A 19,976-nucleotide genomic window follows, 5' to 3' on the forward strand; every position below is an offset into this window, starting at 1 on the left:
CATTTTAATTGGCATCATATCAATAGTTTTATTTGCTTGAAACATAGCAGCTAATGTAGCCAAAGTATCTACCATTTGATTTTCCTCTCGAGGGAGATAATTGAAGGTGACACTTTCAAATTCTTTCACTAATTTGAGGGTAAAATCTCAGTATTCCAGCAATTTGGGATCTTTCGTTTCTTATTCTCCTCGTAGTTGATACACCACTAACGATGAATCTTCATATATCTTGAGAAATTTAATTTTTCTTTCTATGGCTGCCTTCAATCCCATGACACAAGCTTCATATTCCACCATGTTATTGGTGCAAATGAACTCCAATCTGCTTGTAAAAGGATAATAAATATTTTCTAGAGAAATTAACACGACCCCAATTCCTCGTCCCAAGGCGTTGGAGGCTCCATCAAAATAAAGCTATGACACTTCCTTTTATTGCTTTTTGGTTGACATATATGATATCAAACTCGGATAATAACATCTACCATCTAGCCATTTTGCATGTTAAAGCCGATGATTACATTAAGAACTTTAAAGGATCAAGTCTAGATATCAGCCAAGTGGTATGATATAACATGTATTGTCTGAGTCTTCGAGTAACCCACACCAAGGTACAACATAATTTTTGTATTAGTGGGTATCGAATTTCACAATCAGTAAACTTCTTACTCATATAATAAATGGCTTTTTCTTTTCTTCCAGATTCATCATGCTGTCCCAGTACGCATCCCATCGAATTTTCAAAGACTGTCACGTAAAGAATTAACCCAGTACGCATCCCATCTAGCCATTTTGCATGTTAAAGCCAATGATTCCATTAAGAACTTTAAAGGATCAAGTCTAGATATCAGCCAAGTGGTATGATATAACATGTATTGTCTGAGTCTTCGAGTAACCCACACCAAGGTACAACATAATTTTTGTATTGGTGGGTATCGAATTTCACAATCAGTAAACTTCTTACTCATATAATAAATGGCTTTTTCTTTTCTTCCAGATTCACCATGCTGTCCCAGTACGCATCCCATCGAATTTTCAAAGACTGTCACGTAAATAATTAACGGTCTATCAGGCACTGTGATACTAAAATGGGGGCATTGGATAAATATTTCTTAATAATATCCAAAGTTTCTTGACATTCATCATTCCAGACTTCAGGATTGTTCTTTCAAAGTAACTTGAACACTGGATCACATTTGTCAGTTAATTGAGAAATGAATCAAGATATATAGTTTAATCTCCCCAAAAAGCCTAAAACTTCTTTTTTTGTATTAGGTGGTGGAATATCTTGAATTGCTTTTACTTTATCTGGATCAATCTCGATTCCTTTTTGGCTGACTATAAATCCCAAAAGCTTCCCTGACGTTACCCCAAAAGTGCATTTAGCGGGGTTGAGCTTTAATTGATACTTTCTCAATCTTTGGAAAAACTTTATTAAATTTAGAATATATTCTTATTCGGTTTGGGACTTGGCAATCATGTCATCCACATATACTTCAATCTTTTTATGCATCATGTCATGAAACAGAGTTACCATTACTCTTTGATAGGCAGCCCCTGCATTTTTCAATCCAAATGACATTACTTTGTAACATATTGTTCACATGTCCATGTCCTCATTCATTCATCTGATTATATCATGAAAAGCCATCCATAAATGAAAACCATGCATGTCCTGCAGTATTGTCCACCAATGTGTCTATGTGAGGTAACGAAATGCTATCTTTCGGACTAACTTTGTTAAGATCTCTGTAATCCACACACATTCGAACTTTTTCATTCTTCTTTGGCACTGGAACTATGTTGGCTACCCATTCTGGATATTTGGCTGCCTGTAGGAAACCTGCATTAATCTGCTTCATCACTTCCTCTTTAATCTGCAACAACATTTCTGGCCTCATTCGTCTGAGCTTTTCTTGAACAGGTTTATATTCTGGACTAATCAGAAGTTTATGCATCACTATATCCGTACTCAAACCAGTCATATCTTGATAAGACCAAGCAAAGATATCTTTGAACTCTTGGAGGAGATTTATCAATTTTTGTTTTATCTGGGCTGACAAAGTAGTACCAATTTTCACCTCTTTCATTTCTTCATTGGTTCCCAGATTTACATCCTCAATCACTTCTTTGTGAGGTAAGATTTGTTTATCTTCTTTTTCTACCAGTCTTAACAATTCGGTAGGAATATCACATTTTTCTTCATCCTCACACTCATTGATTTCTTCCAAACATACATGTCACTCTAAATTTATCTCATGATTGAATTTATGAATAATCATGCTATTAACATTGTGACACCTACAAATTTAAGTCGGACATATTTCCGAAAGGATATAGTAAATTTATGAAATAAATATAAAGAATGAGAAATAATGAATGTAAAAATGTAAAAAATATAAAAAATGATTGCCATTTGAGAATTTTAAGAAAACTTCTTATATTTGATATTAAGTGAACTTAACATAATTTCCCTTACAAGATAACAAAAACTTTTTATATTCTTGGGCAAAAGCGTAAAGATTGGTTCTGAGTATTACTCTGAATTAATACTAAAAACTACAGGGAGATCTTCAACAGTCTAATTGTTGAGCGTTTCACCAGGAAGACAAGGGCGAATCCCAGCTAAGCATTTTCCAGTCTTGTGGTCATTTGTGATCATGTTGATAACTAATCCTTTCATAGCTTCCTCAACCATGCTTTGATCTTTCGTCAACTTTTCTTCTTTAAGAGCATCAACAAGCTGTTGTTCTACATTAACCATTCCTTCGGATTTGAATGTGGACTTCAAATGAGGGAAAGACACGTGTTCCCATGGAATTTCTTCTCCTTTTAATCTTGCCCTTCTGTCTTCACATCTTCTTTTCATTTCTTTGTTTCTTTGTTGAAAGTTGGGCTTAAATCCAAGCCCAAAACGATCTTTCTTCATCTTCACATTTACATGAACTGAACTTCCCTGAAGATTCTTTCCCAAACCTTTCCCAATTTTAGCTCCTATGCCTAAAGTCTGTCGTACAGTCATTTTGGTGCAATCAGACAATCTAGGATGTGGAATTTTGCTTCCCTCAGCAATAAATGTTGCATTGACAAATTCCAAAGCTCGGAAATAGCACTCGAGAGCATCATCATTTGTTTCAATATACGGAGCATCACTTGTTACAAAAGCAATGATTTATTCCTCGGCTCCTACACATATCAGTTGACCGTCAACAACAAACTTCAGTTTCTGATGCAACGAGGAAGAAACAACTCATGCAGAATGAATCACGGCCTCCCCAATAAACAATTATATGTAGGGTGGATATCCATTACCACAAAGTCGACGTTGTATACTATTGGTTCGATCAACAATGATATTTCCATTTTTCCCATTACTTCCTTTTGCGTGCCATCAAAAGCTCGCAATATATTCTGATAATTCTTCATGTGCGATTTATCTACTGGAATCCTTTGAAGTGTAACCAAAGGCATTAAGTTAAGAGAATATTCATTATCAATCAGTACTACTGGCAATACATGGCCATGACAACGCGTGATAATATTCAAAGCTTTCACTGATCCCATTCCACCTTCAGGTATTTCATCATCAGTGAATGTTATGTAATTATCAGCGGCTATGTGCCCTATAATCCTGTCAAGCTTGTTGAGAGATATATCTTCAGGGATAAATGTTTGATTAAGCATTTTCATCAAGGCATTTATGTGTACTTCTGAATTCATCAATAGATCAAGAATTGAAATTCATGCTTGTTGTTTATGTAGCTATTCAACCACACTATATTCGCTATGTTTCAGAAATTTCAAAAATTATTGTGCTTGTTTTTCCGTTACGGGCTCATTGATTGTTGGCGGGGATTCATCATCAAATACCTTTTGGGGGTATCACTGCAGCTTTTCCCTTTGCTTGTTCTGATGCATTCGATGTCTCGGGAGAGTAACACCTCACACTTCTTGTAAAGAATCTGACTTCACTTACTACTTCAGACGTCGAAACCACACTCTGTACTTTCTCTTCTGCTTTTTCCAAAGAAACAGATCCTCCTACCATTGAAACATTGGTAGTATAATTCAAAGGTACCTTGCGGGTATCTTTATATGGAAATGGTAAAGGAGTTGTGATAACCACTTTCGGCTTTGTTGGTGTAGGATTTAGTATAGATGATTCACAGTGATAATCACGGGATCACTTGTTCTCTGCTTAGGTTTAGAATCTTTTGATGCACAAACGTCATCTTCTCTTTTTCCTGGTTCTTCTTCAAAGAACTCTATCTCTTTTTCATTCATCAGTTTTTGCACCAATCCCCTAAATTCAAGGCATAATTAAATTCCATGACCCTTTTCTTGATGATATTCACAATAATTTTCGCCTTCATTAGGTTTTGGCTTGAATTGTTGTTAAATCATACCAGATAGGGAAAGTTGTTGAAATATCCAACCAAATGGAGATTTAATTTCAGAAACATCGGGTTTTGCTTTCCTTCTATTTTCTTCCTGGATTGCGTTCACGCTTTTATCTCCATGATTTGGCAGCGGATGATTTGACGTAGATGGTGAATTGAATTCCAGTCTCCTAGTATTAATTAAATTTTGGACCACTCTTTTGAATGCCAAACAATTTTCAATAGAATGACCTGTAATTCCGTCATGATAAACACAGTGTGCTTTTATCATACCATGGAGGAAATGGTGGTTGCATAAGAATCAACGGATAAGGTCGTATTACATTTGCCTTTAATAGTGAATCATAGATCTCATCATAGGGTACTGGTAATAGTGAAAAAAACGCCTCTCATTTTCCCTGCAAGATCCTCTGGATTCCGTTCGATTAGTGTTTGTTTCCTTATTCTTAACCCTTGGTTGGGTTATCGTAACACTTTTTGAGGTATCTTTGTTGTAGGCGTTCACATTGTTAACTTCATTCACTTTTTTTCAATACATTGGTCTTTTGGAACTAGACCCTTCACTTGATTCAATTTTACCACTTTTCATGACATTCTCAATGAGTTCTCCAGAAATGACCAAATCTGCAAAATTTCTGGTTGCATTCCCCATTAAATGGCCTAAGTATGGGGATTTTAAAGTGTGGACGAACATCACTGTGGCTTCTTTTTCTGATAGAGGTGGTTGAACTTGTGCCGCTGTATCACACCATCTTTGAGCGTACTATCTGAATGTTTCATTGTTCTTTTTCTCTAAATTTTGGAGAGTCTATCTATCGGGAACCATATCTGTAACATGGCGGTATTGCTCTAGAAATGCCTTTTCCAGATCTTTTCATGATCTAATGTGGGCTTTGGTCAGTTGAGTATATTATTTTAAGGCTGGTCCTGTCAAACTATCTTGAAAGCAATGAATTAAGAATTTCTCGTCTTTCACATGGCCTGTCATTCTGCGACAAAACATGGTAATATGGGACGAAGGGCATGTAGTACCATCATATCTTTCAAATTCTGAAACTTTGAACTTAATGTGTAGGAATAGGTCCGGGACTAAACTCAACTCACTAGCGTCAAATCCATAGAACGATTCAGTTACTTCTATAGATTTTATTCTTTTCTCCAAGCTCTTGATCTGTCTAGTCAATTCTTCATTGGATTTTTCTTTCTCATTCAACTCATTCAAATCTGGAATTAGATGCTCAGCATTAAATTCTCCTAACTTCATATCTGATATAAGCGGGTTTTTGCTTGAAGACGCAGGATCCACTTGTTGGTTCTTATTAGGCTTAGTCTCTTGTAGTGTCGAAGTACGAGCATGGATTTGCATAGGTGTGATACCATAATGATAAACTAGTTCCGGCGTGAAACCTAAAGGATATATAGGTTCCTGGTCGAAAGATACATGATTTTCATGACTTTTTCCAATAGTAGATTGCTTCCTGAGCATATCCTCTATTTTATGCATCATACTTTCTTGTGAATTAGCAATGTTGGATTCAATTTTCTCTAACTTCATTCTTATTTATACTTGTTCTTTATTATGATGTTCCTCGAGACGTTGTATTGTATCCTCTATTTTCTTAGTTGCTTTTCTAGTACCGTAGTGATGTTGAATTTCTTGTTTGGCCAGGGTAACTGCGATTGAAAATCCTTTTCATATTATTTTTTCGAAATTTACTTAATGAATGTTTATCTTAATCTAAAATAAAAATTATACATAAATAAAATAATGCAATGAATAATGAATGTATGTAAAAGGTATTGATCCCAAAAAGTTAATTTTCATATAACAACTTCCATCGGCATACAAAAGTTTTCCAAAAAATAGTTTATAACTACAGATACGACATAGTTTTCCTATTAAGCTTTATGATTTCCTTCATCAGCCATTACATCTTCTTTCCAAACTTAGAAACTGGATCAACGTGATGCTCAATAATCTTTGCTTCATCTGCTAACTCTCCAATATATCTGGCAACTTCGCTCATTTGTACCATGGCCTCGAATACCATACTGTTTCTTTCTTCATAGAAATCAGTAGTTTGCTCTAACTCAGTGATTCTGACTTGATAACTGTGCAGAGTATTTTCAAGATCTCGGATTCGTCTTCGTAGTGAAGCGTTCTCCTCATAACTCTCTTTAAGATCGCTAGGTCCTAGACAAACCTTCTCTTGGAATAATGATTCTTCAAGTTGCAAGATGTAAGCATTAAACTCTGTATTTTTGTTTCTACATTGATCCAAATCCTCTTCAAGTTTTGTTCGTGTTTCTTGTGTCCTTTGATTAAGCTTCTGGATTTGCATATTCTTGTTTCTACATCGTTGCATCCAATTGTTGGCCACCTCTTGCTCTACTTCGAGTCTGGTATTGAATTTCTTTCTCTCCAAATCCCATTTTTCCTTTTCAACATCAAACTCTTCAATCCTTTGGCCCTAACTTCAAGTTCGGCGATCATATTATTCATTTCAGCTTCAAATCCCTTAAACATAGTGTTTTTCTCAACCTCAAATCCCTCAAGCATGCCATTCTTCATCTCTTCTAATTCTTTGGCTCAATCTATTTCCTTCTTCATTTCATTCATAATCTCACAACTTTCAGCTTTGTGCTTTATAATTCTCTCCATTTTGTCCAAATCAAGATCTTTCATTTTCTGTTTACCTTTCTTAAGGCTTTTGAGTAAATGGCTATTTTTTCCTTTCAAATCTTCGACTTTGCATTTCTCAATTTTCAACTCTTTGGTCATATGTGTTGTTGCTCTGCTTGATCCTGATGCTCTTCGGGATTTTTGCAGCTCATGGTAATTCTTCTTTAATGTTCTGAACTCACCATCTACTTTTTATTTGTTTTCCCTCAGCATTGTACATTGTACTGAATGAAAGTCAACGTCAACGCCCAACATAGCTTTATCTCTTCGTATTTGTTCTAACTCTTTTGACCAACCCTCTCTTTCTGCTTCAAACTCAGCTCTTAGGATTTCTATCTCTGATGGGACTACTCGAATGTGATCTTCCATAGAGATATCCTCATTTTGGTCTGGTAGAAGAATATTTTCATTTTTCCTGACAGACCTCTATTCCTCATAATCAGGGGTTAACATTACTTTCACTGCTTTGGCTCGAATACAGAAAGTTATTTTCCAAGCTTTAACGACCTCCATAATATTTCTTTTGTAATTTTTGCTATGAAATGCAAACTCAGACGAGTGTAACCCAGCAGTAACATGAACAAATTGACGACCCTCGTACTGCCTTATAACCAGAAGTGGTGCATATCCAATTCCTCCCCATAAACCGAGCAACATCACCCAGTTGTAGTCACCACATTTGTAAAATAACTCCCTTTGTTTTTGCCACAGGGCATGTCAAACGATGTCGTTACTTTGTAGATTTTGAAAGGCATTTATCCACATGTCTTTTGTGACTTCATTCGACCATTCTTGCTCCAGAAACTCTTTCAACGGTGAGTAGTCTGTTCTAAAGCAACGGTAAGAGACCTTTTCTATCCTCCAAAAATGGCTACGGATCCAGACATATAACAATTGTGCATATCCTGAAAATCGTCCACCTCCCAGCCTTCTACAAGCGTTTAACGATCGAAAAGTCTCTGCTAGAATTGCATAAACAAGATTGGCCTTTTTTTGTAGCTGCTCGAACAAATCTACTACTGCAGCCTCAATGTATCCCAATGTTTACGGGAAGATGACCATACCATATATACCTAGAGCAAAGAGATCAAATCGTACTTTATCATCTGGATGACTCTGAATAATTTCTTTGATGTTGGTCCAGGAAATACCTTCGCCCTCGCCCTTTTGTTTTGTACGGGCCACTACCCATTCCTCTCGTACTCCTGCACTCTTTGCTAATTTAACTCGGAAATGTTGAGTTTTGATTGAACTTGAATAAATTCGATTTTCCAAAGCCCCTTCTATATGTAGCAAAGTTGTATACTCTTCAATAGTAGGAACCAAGTCCTCCTTATTGAAAATGAAGCAATTATACCCTGGATTCCAGAATTGAATCAAGGCTCGCAGTAATTCATCATCAACTTCAACATAGAACAAATATGGGATGTCCCCGTAAGACTGATAGATCTGTAGCTTTTTATTTGAATCCCAACTCTCCCAAATGTATCGCAGATCTTGAAGATCATTCTTTTTTAGAGAAACTGGAGCATAACTTGCTAGATCTGATACATAATCATCCTGCAGACTGTCTCCCCTTTGTCTTGTAAGTCTTCAGCCCACTGTCTTACTTCTGAGTTTGGAACTATTTGATTTGAACACTTTTTATCCATAGATGAAGGTTTTTCAATGAGACGATTAACTCGCAGATCAATACATTTAATCCTATATGATGCTATGCAAACAACAAAAATAAAAACATAAAAAGAAATGAATTAGTTCAAATAATAAAGAAGGAAAATTTTAATTTAATAATGTCTAACCAAATATTTCTATTTAAACATGCTTTCTACATAGCATATTTTAAATAAATATTATAATCGAAATTCACATGCAATTTATTCAGCAAGGAAATAAATAAATTAAATGGAAAAAGTTAGAATTTATTTCTCCTTTGTGTACACCTAATTTGGACAAAATTTCGACATGGTTTCATATAAGAAGAGTTTCTAGGGTTTACTATATGCAGAGTTTTAGTTCCAAGAGTAAAGGTACCTGAATTGTCCTTATTAGCGCCCCCTTGGGCTACCAAACCCTCAATCCTAGTCCACTACAGACTTAAACGGACCCAGTTCAATTCGAGGGGACACATTTCGCTATGCCTGACACGGAGAATAAATTATCACGAAGACATAGAGCATATGAACCCCAAAAGCTACTTGTTAGGTCTGATACGGAGAATAAATTCTCACGAAGACGTCGCTTTCACTTACACTTAAAAGGGACAAACTTGATTATAAAGCTTATGTTATGCAATGTACGTGTTGTGTGAGGAGAAGTATTCAAACCTTTGACAAACAAATAAATAAAAAATGAAATTTAATATTTAAAAATAAAAAAAATTAATAAAGAAGAATATATATAAAGTATAAAAACCATAAGCATAAAAAAATTAAAAGAAAATAATTATAAATTAAATAAATATGAATTTATAATTTCTAATTGATAGAGACAATTTATAATTGATTTTAAAGCTTGACCAGTCCCCAGCGGAGTCGCCAAGCTGTCGTAATCGGTTTTCGCCCGGTCACGAATTTTTACTTGACGGAAAAATAAATTGAATAAATAAATGATTTTGATTTAAAAAATATTTTGGGAGTCGCCATTGACCTTTTTGGGTTAGGTAGGTCAAATACCTAAAAACAATCTTTTAAAATAGTTTTTAAGAAAACATAATTTAAAAGATAAACTGATCTGCGTATAACAAAAAAAATTTAGTAAAAAAGGTTCGTGGTCGATTACGTTTAGGGAAGGATTAGCTCCCCTATAAAGCCCAAAATTGGTACCCATTAATTATAAATTGTCTCTATTATTGGAAATTTAAGAATTCAAAAAATATATTTAATTCATAATCTTGTGATTTCAAATTTATTAGTATAATTTTCGGAAAGATATATTAATATTTATAAATAAGATATTTATTTATTTAGAAATATCATAAAAGGACTTCTAGTTGCTTTAAGACAACCTTTTTCTTAATATTAAAAAATAAATAAATAAAACATTTTATCTAAGAATAATTAAAATAAGTTGATACATAATAGAATATCAGAAAAAGACTTCTAGTTGTTTTAAGACAGCCATTTTCTTAATATTAAAAAATACATATTAAAATATGATTATTTTTCCTAAAAGTAATTTATATAAAATTAAATTTATAAATAGGATTTTTATTTAATAATATTATAAATAAATAAATATTATATATATTTATATGACTAAATAATAATAATAATAATAATAATAATAATAATAATAATTAAATATATTGAAATTTAAAATATAACTAAATAGTGACTAAAATAGACAAAGTTGAAACTAGGGTATTAAAAAGTAATAAAACTTGTAAATAAATTAAAATTAGTGATTAAATTATAACATATTAAAATTAAATGCTTTAATTCGTAATTATTTATTAAATATTACAGTGGCTAAACATGCTATTTTACCTATTTATTAATTTAGTGACTAAATGAACATATATTAAATTCAAACATCAAATTAGAATAAATTAAAACATTCTTTTCAGGGTTAAATATTAATTAATAAAATTATAATGGCTAAATCGGTTATTTGCCTAAAATCTATATATTTATGCTAAGGACTAAATTATAAATTAAATAAAATTCATAGACCGAATTAAAAGGATCTAAATTTGATTTCAGTGACTAAAATAGAAGTTTACAAATATGGGATGGCAACGGGTATAATTTACCCATTTAAAATTATGCATATACCCCTCCCCAAAACGGCATCGTTTGGGAAGGGTATTTAAACCCTAATATGGCCGACCCTTGGCCATTTCTCTCATTCTCTTCTTTCATTCTCTCTCTAACTGAGAGAGATTAAAAAACTCTCTTGCCTCTCTCTAAATTCCTCCAACCAGAGGAAGGTCGGCCGCCGTATTCCGGCGTCGATCAACGCTGTCGGCCACATTCTCCGGTGGCCGGAGATTACCAAACTACCCCAAAATTTAGATCCGTCGCCCTAAGGTCGAATATGGCCTCTATTTCCTTTAAAAAGCTCCCAATCGGAGCAAATCTACGAAAATACCTTCAGTTTTGAAGGCTTTTGGTGTGCGTGGAGGAGCATGGAGTCTCCGATGGCGTCGCAGCTTCCTGGTAAGGTTCTCTTAATTTTAGTTTCGATGTTTTGGTGGTTTTTTATGGTTGTCTTCTTCTCTATTGCTCTCTGTCTTTATTTTGCAAGTTCGGTCGATGGTTTTATAGCCATCACCGGTGCTAATCTCGAATCGAGTAAAAGGGTTGGAGTTTGGTGAGTCACCAAACTATAGTGGTGACTCACCACAGCCCTCAACGTGGACGATTTTCTTCAAATCTTCTGGAGGCTCCTGTTGAAGCGTGGCAACGGCTGGTGAAGGTGTCAGAGAGGCGACAGACGTCGTGGTCCTAGGGTGATGATACCTAGGGTTTCATCTGGAACCATGTGGACCGTTGGATCAAGGTTAGATCCAACGGCTAAGGATCTGCGATAGTTGGGGCGTTGGATGAAAACCCTAAATAGGTGTAGGGTTTTTTTTGTTGGGCCAGTCTGGGTTAGACTCTTGTAACTGGGTCGGTCCGATTTTGGGCCTGTAATGTAAATAATATTTTTATTAATAATAATAATAATAATATAAATAATGAAAAAAATTGATGTCTACAGTAGAAATATTTCTTGGAAAACTAGACAAACTTATCCCAAGCAATATATAACTTCTTATTCATTGAAGTAATATATAGATAAACACATAATTTTATGTTAAAAGATGTAAATTTAAGAATTTATGTTAGAAATTTAGGAAGTACGAAATTAGATTATCAATAAAGACAAATGCTGAAATTGTCAAATAAATAAATCCTATTCTCAAATAAATAATAGAGAGTAGTATAAAGAAGTAAAGTCAATCCGTAAGAACTAAGGAAATTAATACTTGTCATTTCCTAGATTGAGTTAACTGCAAAAATAAAAGAGGAGGATTTAAAAACAATAAGAGTAATAAGGTAAAAATAAATAATAATTAAAAAATGATAAAAAAAGTAAATAAATGTAGAAGAATTTGATAATGATGATATAGCCATAGGCTTTGCTAGCCTCAATTTTGATTGATCATTGAAATAAATTTTCCTCCTCGTTGTATGCTTGTTACAGTCAATAGGACTCAACCCTCGTAGCTAACTATTTTCTCCAGTTAACCAATATTTTCAAATTTATCTCCGAAATCCGTTCTTTGTTGATCTAACCACATCTATCACCGTTAGTATCATGACAACTTTAATTATGATCAATTGATATGATTTCCAAACTGCAACCAATGTCGAATTTTGAGAATTTTTAGATAAAGGTGTTGTAACTTTTAAAAAAATGGTTGATTGTCACTTACAGTTTTCAGATAATCGAAGAATACAATATGAAGTTGTGAAGTGCAACTCAACTCTCACAATTAAAATTGAGTCATCACAAAACTTTAGGCCAAGTGAAAGTTAAGCTAATCATGGATTGGATAATGCTTAGCATAATGGAAGAAAAAAAATTCCATTATGTGTTCAAAGGTTGAACTTAAAGGGAATTTGAATTAATGAACTATATTTAAATATAAAGATTTATCACAAAAAATAAAGACAATTATTAAAATTTCTAGTTATAGTTGGATTCTGTTTTATCTTCTGGATAATTTTCTCCCAAACATTTATCTTTAAGATAATTTCGAATTTAACTTCAAGATAATGTTGGACTGTCTTCTAGAAGCTACTAATTGTATTGTTGAAATCTACTGTGTCGGACTCGAACTGTGTCGTGCTCGTGTCCACGACTCCTGCCACGAGTTTGAGTGAACTTCAAATCTCACCTTTAACTGTTGATTTTGGGCTGATTAATTTAATGAAGTCTCTAATAAAAAACATGCCAAAAAAGAAACGAATCAATAATATCAAGATGAAAAATGAGAAGTAAACAAAACTAAAAATATGCAATACTCTACGCTTATTGATAGAAAATACTTAAATTAAGTCACACCCTCAATATTCCTCCATCCATCCATCCGTGAAGCAAGCGTCTTTAGATTTCCTTTATTACAAGATCTAAGTGCGCAGCAACACCAAGAATGTTTAATTCACAAGTGACCACAACAACTATTTTCCAGCTCCGTTACACGAGACATGAAATGGCTTTCTTTACAAGGTATCAGGCAGCTGTTTTAGTCAACAAAGAAGCTTTCTTTAGTCAAAGTGTGATGACCAAGAAACCCTTTTCTCTTCTTTTCATTTCTACCCTTTTTGTCTAATGCCACTCTTGTTGAGAAAACAAGACACTCACTCAATAGTTTGCCCTTTGAAGGCCATAATTGCTCAAATCATTTTCTTGGGCAACAAAAGAATCCGATAAAAGTCGATAAACGAGCTTATAAACAAGTAGATATGAATTTCTAAAAAAAATTGTTGTGAACATAAACGAATAGTCAAGTCTACTCGCCAACATACGGCTAATCTTGAACACTGCTCGACAAGGCCCTTAAAACACTAGATAGAAGTATCAAACGATCCATGAGCCCATTGTGGCCAGCAAGTTTGATTCACATCGATCAAAATGATCTGATATTAATAAAAGAATCGTGTGAAAATTGTGCAATAACTTGTTGGGCCATTTCATTTTCCATCACCAAGTTGAAAACTCGACTCAATAGCCCAAATACCCAAATGTTCTAAACTGGGTCACTGAAATAGACTCAAAATTTTTAAGGTTTTTCTTAAACTTTAAAGGTATTATGATTTTTCGAGTAGTCTGAGATGATCATAAGGTAGTATATGTTTAGATGCATTTTTTAATCCAAATAATCATTGAACTTTTACAATTATATCAATTTGGTCATTGTAGTTAGATAATCATTAAATCTCTAACGAAATTTAATTCAATACGTTACACACCACTTTCTTTGATAAATATCTTCAATAAGAGGGACACGTATTATATTATTAACAACAAAATAAAATGATTTATTTTAACATTGAGAGAACCTAAATTTATTTTTACCAAAATAAATACATGCAAACTACTTTGGTGTCTGGTTCTCCTCCTAACAGTATTAAGAGAGAATCTCTGGAGCTTTCTTGAATAATGTTAAACCTATATGTCATCTTTGACTTTAGATAAACTTATTTAAATTGAAAATTGACTTGCATAATTGGCATTAACTTAAACCGGTTGCCCATGTATAATGATGTCAAAGTGTAATAATCCACATTAATTACAACAAACTGGGTTGGTTTCTATTTAATTCCGAGCCAAACATATGAACAAACAGATTATGTGTAGAAAGAATGTTAAGCATAGAATAATCGGCACATGAAATGGACATAATCCTGGAGATTGGCCCGCTTAATTCACTCCAATTTATAGGGGGTGGACTGGTTCTGGTCAGGTATGTACACAACCCCAACTTTTATCCAATAATATCCCAAATGCCTGAACAAAAAACTAAAGGCAAAAACCCATCCAAATCCAAAGAATCAAACTTGAAATCATATGCAATTCCAAAGGAGTTGTGATTTACAGGGGAGGTCTGGCCCTCCAAGTTGGGTTCCATGACTGCTGATTGAAAAACCAATGGGACACTGTGGGGTGCAGATGAGGGATTGTATCGCAAGATTTGGAACTTCCTTTGGCATTTCGGGAAGGGATCTAATTCTAACCACACTGTTATTTTGTAGCTAGCAGCCCTTCTTATCCACTTTTAACCCTAAAAATTATGGGTTTAATGATATTTTTTACCCTTGAATTTTTCAGATAAATTTATTAAAAGAAACCCATTTTGTAAATGGATGGACATCCATAATTTCGTATGTCAAAAGCTCAACAAGGTAGTGTGGAGTGACATCCCCCGTTGCCCACTTTCTTTAATCTTTCTTACTTGATGTGATGTTCTACAATTTCAGCAACACGTCCACTAAACTACAAACTTACAATATATAGATGGTATTAGGGTTATAAGACCTTCCTCTCTACTGCACATTGCCATATTGCCAGGTAGGGGATATTACAAGTATATTAGCAAAATGCCATCTTTTTTTTTAATTGACACCACGTACGTATTAGTATCTAGGGAGCCCAACAACTTTATCCATATTCCACGTTATCCTGATTCCTCCTGATCGATCAGGTCATCAATTGACAGCCCATGTTTTTGTTTATACTACATCTTTTTAAAAGATCGGTGTGGCTGCCAACTTGTGGTTCCACACGTGGAACATGACGTTTCGATACGTGGCGGTTCACGTTCAATCACTTAACGCTGTCACCCGGACGTGTCGCGGTACTCTTTGATCTTCCGACGTAAGCGCTTCGAAACAACAAAAACTAAACCACAGTAGAACTGGACTATGGCTATGACTAGACAGTTGCTTCTTCACATGATATTGATCACGCATACACTGTTCACCGGTAATGTTATCTTCACATGAAAGGTAAATTTATATATAAAAGAATTGTAATATTTTCACATAACTAACTTTTTGCCGGTCTCCCTTCGATCCTTCTCTTATATATGGAGAATAAGTGGTTAATGTGCCAAAGGCGGCACCATATTGCAAAGTCACGTGTTTTAACTCCAAAAAAGTCTCGACCACGAAAAATTTATGACACATTTACAGCTTTTAAATGAAGTGTGTGACTTGGATCGGAATGTGAAAAATAACATAGTAATCCAAGCCGTCTGCCCATCATGTCGTACTTGCACAATTTCAAGATCCAATAGTCAATTCCAATCAAGTTTGTAGGGCCCATCTTTTTATGTATATGGGCAAAGGCGCGGCTAACCTAACCATTGGAAAATTGGACACACAATTTCAACCATATCCTATCCCACAAGGACACACGGTTGAAGTTGGGTACTTGACCACCGCCATTGATGAACCCCCACCAACCAATAAAAGAAACCACATTCTAAAAACGGAAATAAAACAATCAAATCATATGCTACAAACAAACTAAAACCTCTCTTATTTCTTCATTTCCATAACCCCAAAACATATATACCTTAGCAGAACACGGTACACGACTTTCTTTTCCCCCTAAAACCTATTTACATATTTGATTATTTGCTAAATATGTATAATCTCACTCTAAACATGAAATTAATCATTGTAAACACTAAAGGGGAGCTTCTAGTTGTTGCATTTTGGGGCTTATTGATGCTTCTCATGTTTTTATACACAATACTGTGACAATGGCGGCTCTTCAAACATCTGAGGGCAAAAGGGAACAACACTATGGCGGCTATGGCTAATATTGTATGATTAGTCCTCCCATCGGAGCTCGATGGGGGATCCCCTTTCTTCTTTTGGCATTTCTGTAATTAACCAAAGTCGGAGGCGGCGTCGGAGGGCTGAAGCTCTGCACTTTGATGTTCTTCAACTTTCCATGGCGGCTGCTGCTGCTGCTGCATGAATCTTCGGAGTCCGATGCCATGACCGCCGTGTGCCTCCTCTTCTTCTGGAAATTTCCCGATGTGCCCACAACCTGGAATTTGAAAGCTAGAAAAGTCAAACATAGGTTTCACCAAACGAAAATTATGCAAATTTGACCGTATTGGTTTGGAAAAGTCCTTTACAGTCGTACATCTTTCTCAGCTACCAAACAACATCGTTACTACCGATAAAACTAATTAAAGAAAGAAGAAACAGAGGATTTACCTTGCAACCAAGAGAGCAGAATCGGAAGGAGTCGACGAGGCTACGGTCACAGACCTCACAAGTGTTGGTGACGCCTTTTCCGGGCCTGGGTTGAGGCCTCTCGTTGATGAAGACAACTTTAGCGCTGTTAATAACATAGGTTTGGACACCAGATATGTCCACGTATTTCTGTATCTCAGATACCCTTATCACATCATGGTATGAGGATCTCCTAATCTGTAAAAAAAATCAGAGCAAATCGCATTAGAAAATCGAAATAAATGTGGAATCTTGGAGATGAACGAGGAAAAAAAAGAGGGTAAAATCATGAGAACTTGTGAGCTTTATAGTCTTATCTGTCAATAAATGCAAATCAGATTAGACATTTTCAGGAGAAATACATATTGAGTTATATTTTGTGGGATTGGTTATTAGATCGGACAATCACCATTGTTTGGATGACAAGATCCTTTTACAAGAGCCAGTGCCTGTTTGGATGCTGAGAAAATATGAACGTTATAGTCTTTTTCAGTACATTCAAGAAGAACAGAGCAAGAAGAAATAATTTGGAGAGGAAATTCAAAGAAGTGTGCTTTAAATCAAATTGGAAACAAACTCGATTAAGAAAGGACAGAGCAGAAGCCCAGAATTAGAAACACAAATGCCAGAAAAAGGGTATTGAATACGGGATTCCTCATGTCTCCATAAGAGAAATGACACAAATTTCAAAAGGAAAAAAAGGTGGAAAAAAAACAGCAGTAGTATTTGTTAACAAAAATGAATCAAAACCAAAATAATGAACCTGAATACATCGATGATCCTTGTGATAAGCTAGACATAAAGAGCAGAGAGCGCCATTCATACAATCTAAGCAGTACATATTGCATTCACTCTTGTGAGAATCAGCATGAAGCTTGCATTGAACAAAGAAATGTTCTCTTAACAAAGGCTTCAACCATGGCGGCCACATGTTGTCTTCGTCATCAGGTCCACCAGCTCCCTATAAAATAAACACATTTTTAATCGACACCCAAAGCAAAGAAACTAATAGAAAGTTGTAAACACAAAAGCTAATTCAAAAGGTTGAAGTTTTTTTAATGGAAGAATGAAAGATACCATGATTCTTCTGTTTTTGGGCTTGATTTCACGGACAGTTGATTCTTGGTTTTCGATCGCCAGCTTGAAAGACTTGAAGTGAGTGAGGAGATAGAAAGAAGAGAAGGCGGCGAGCAGAGATAGGGGAAGAGAGGAGAACGGAAAATTAAAATGAGAAAAAAGGAAGGGTGATGATAATACAGAGAGACCACACCAACCTAGAACCGAAGCCATAGGTCTCGATGGATGGGAGATGCGTTAGGTGCAAGGAACCCACCTCTTTCTTTCCTTTCATTTTCACCCACGCATACATTTTTATCATTTTTTATATTTTCACAATTAATTTTAGGGCAAATTACCTATTTATTCACTGACTATTACTTATTTTTTGATTTAGTCAGACAACTATTTTGATTTTAAAACCATACATAATATTACATTTTAGTTTTGATTTGATCATCTGTGCTAAAAATTAACGGCGATACTGATGTATCATCATAAGGTAAATGCCACATCAATTTTGAAAATAAAAAAAATATCATGTTTACATTACTGTTAAAAAATTAACGATGAGTGACCAAAACAATTAAAACGTAATGTAGGTATGATTTAAAAAGATAATAGTTTGATGACCAAAACAAAAACTAAATATAGATAGTTAGCAAATAGGTGGTTTACCCTTTTTTTAATTTATTTTCTAGAGTACGTAATTATTTGATGTCTAAATTCTTACTCATCCATATCATTTTTATCGTGAGGTAATTAATTTGAATAATGCTATTTTTATTATAAAATCTAATAATGCTAGTTTTTATTGTGCTGAAATGGTATAATTTTTACTAAATTAACAATTGATACTTTGAACTTTACTTTCTTTCTTTTTATATATACGAAAGTTGCAATTTGGAAAAAAAACGTCCGGATTTAATTTTAAAAAAAATTACCATTACAGCCGATTTAAGCAAATAACTACAGTTAAAAGTAATTAATACATAATACATAGAATATAATTATTATATGTGTGATTATGGTTATACTAAATCCTTAAATTATATAAATCAATCCAAATAATTGAAGATTAAAATAATTTTTAACTAATTAGATTATTCATAAAAAAGAATAATTAATTTTGAGATTTATATGTAATAAACATAAATCGGAATAAATTTAGATTTAGAACTTAAACTAGATTCAAACATATATTCCTAGTGTTGTAGGAGTCGAACATGGGTGCTCAAACCATTTGGTAATAAATGCTCGTATCCTTGCATACGTGGTGCTTTAACCCAAAATCTCAAATGATAACAATAAATTTCTTAGTCACCAAAACTGCTTAGTTCATGCTATCAAAAATAATTGAACATTTTATAAATGTAAGATGAAAATCAGCTTCATGCACGTGAGGATAATATATGTGAGAGGACTTAAAGTGTTAGGGGCTGTTTGTTTGCCTCTTAATGGAGTCATTCAGCGCTGAATGTTGAATAGTTCAGCATTCAACGCGTTGTTTTGCACCTATGATGATCAGTGCTGACTGATTCAGCAAAATAGTGTTGAATGATTCAGAACCATTATCAAACAACATGTCACATTCAGAGCTAATTCATACAGAGCCTCTGAATCATTCAGCGCTTAATCATTCTGAAGTAAACAAACAACCCTTAGTGTTTATTTGATCATGGTAAACTAAGGGCCAAAATTTAATAACAAATGATCACATGAAAATTGGATTGAACAATATTTTATAGAGATTTTAGGTTATGATCAAGCAATCCCATCAAACATTGTTGGGATTTTTAGTCACCATGAGTTGATTGAAGACCCAATTCACATGACTCATCTTTAGTGATCCTCAACTTCAAAATTCCATATGTTAACTACCAAGTTGGATTTGTATTACAATATGTTATATTTTGACCTAAATTAGAATTGGTATTAAGTTAGATTTATTGTAATTATTTTAGGTAAGAATTCTTATGAAATAAGAATTTTAACTCTATAAATAGAGATAATGTCTTAACCTAATGTGACTGAGAATTATTTTGGAGAGATTTAATTCTTTTTGCGATTTATGTTGCAAAGATAATTTTGTAGGGA

At 34.2% G+C, this 19,976-nt stretch overlaps 1 protein-coding gene across 1 annotated transcript; it reads right to left on the reverse strand.

The window, feature by feature from the left end:
• Positions 1-251: 251 nt before the first annotated feature.
• Positions 252-18,014, reverse strand: LOC120205127. Its single transcript, XM_039205051.1, has 5 exons — positions 17,901-18,014; positions 17,587-17,784; positions 16,806-17,021; positions 16,529-16,632; positions 252-261 (listed from the first exon to the last, which is right to left on the reverse strand). Exons 1-5 carry the CDS (start codon positions 17,901-17,903, stop codon positions 252-254), a joined length of 531 nt encoding a protein of 176 aa, XP_039060982.1. The 5' UTR covers positions 17,904-18,014.
• Positions 18,015-19,976: the final 1,962 nt, after the last annotated feature.

This window comes from Hibiscus syriacus, unplaced genomic scaffold (assembly GCF_006381635.1).
Source record: "Hibiscus syriacus cultivar Baekdansim isolate YM2019G1 unplaced genomic scaffold, ASM638163v2 tig00012180_pilon, whole genome shotgun sequence".
NCBI lineage: Eukaryota > Viridiplantae > Streptophyta > Magnoliopsida > Malvales > Malvaceae > Hibiscus > Hibiscus syriacus.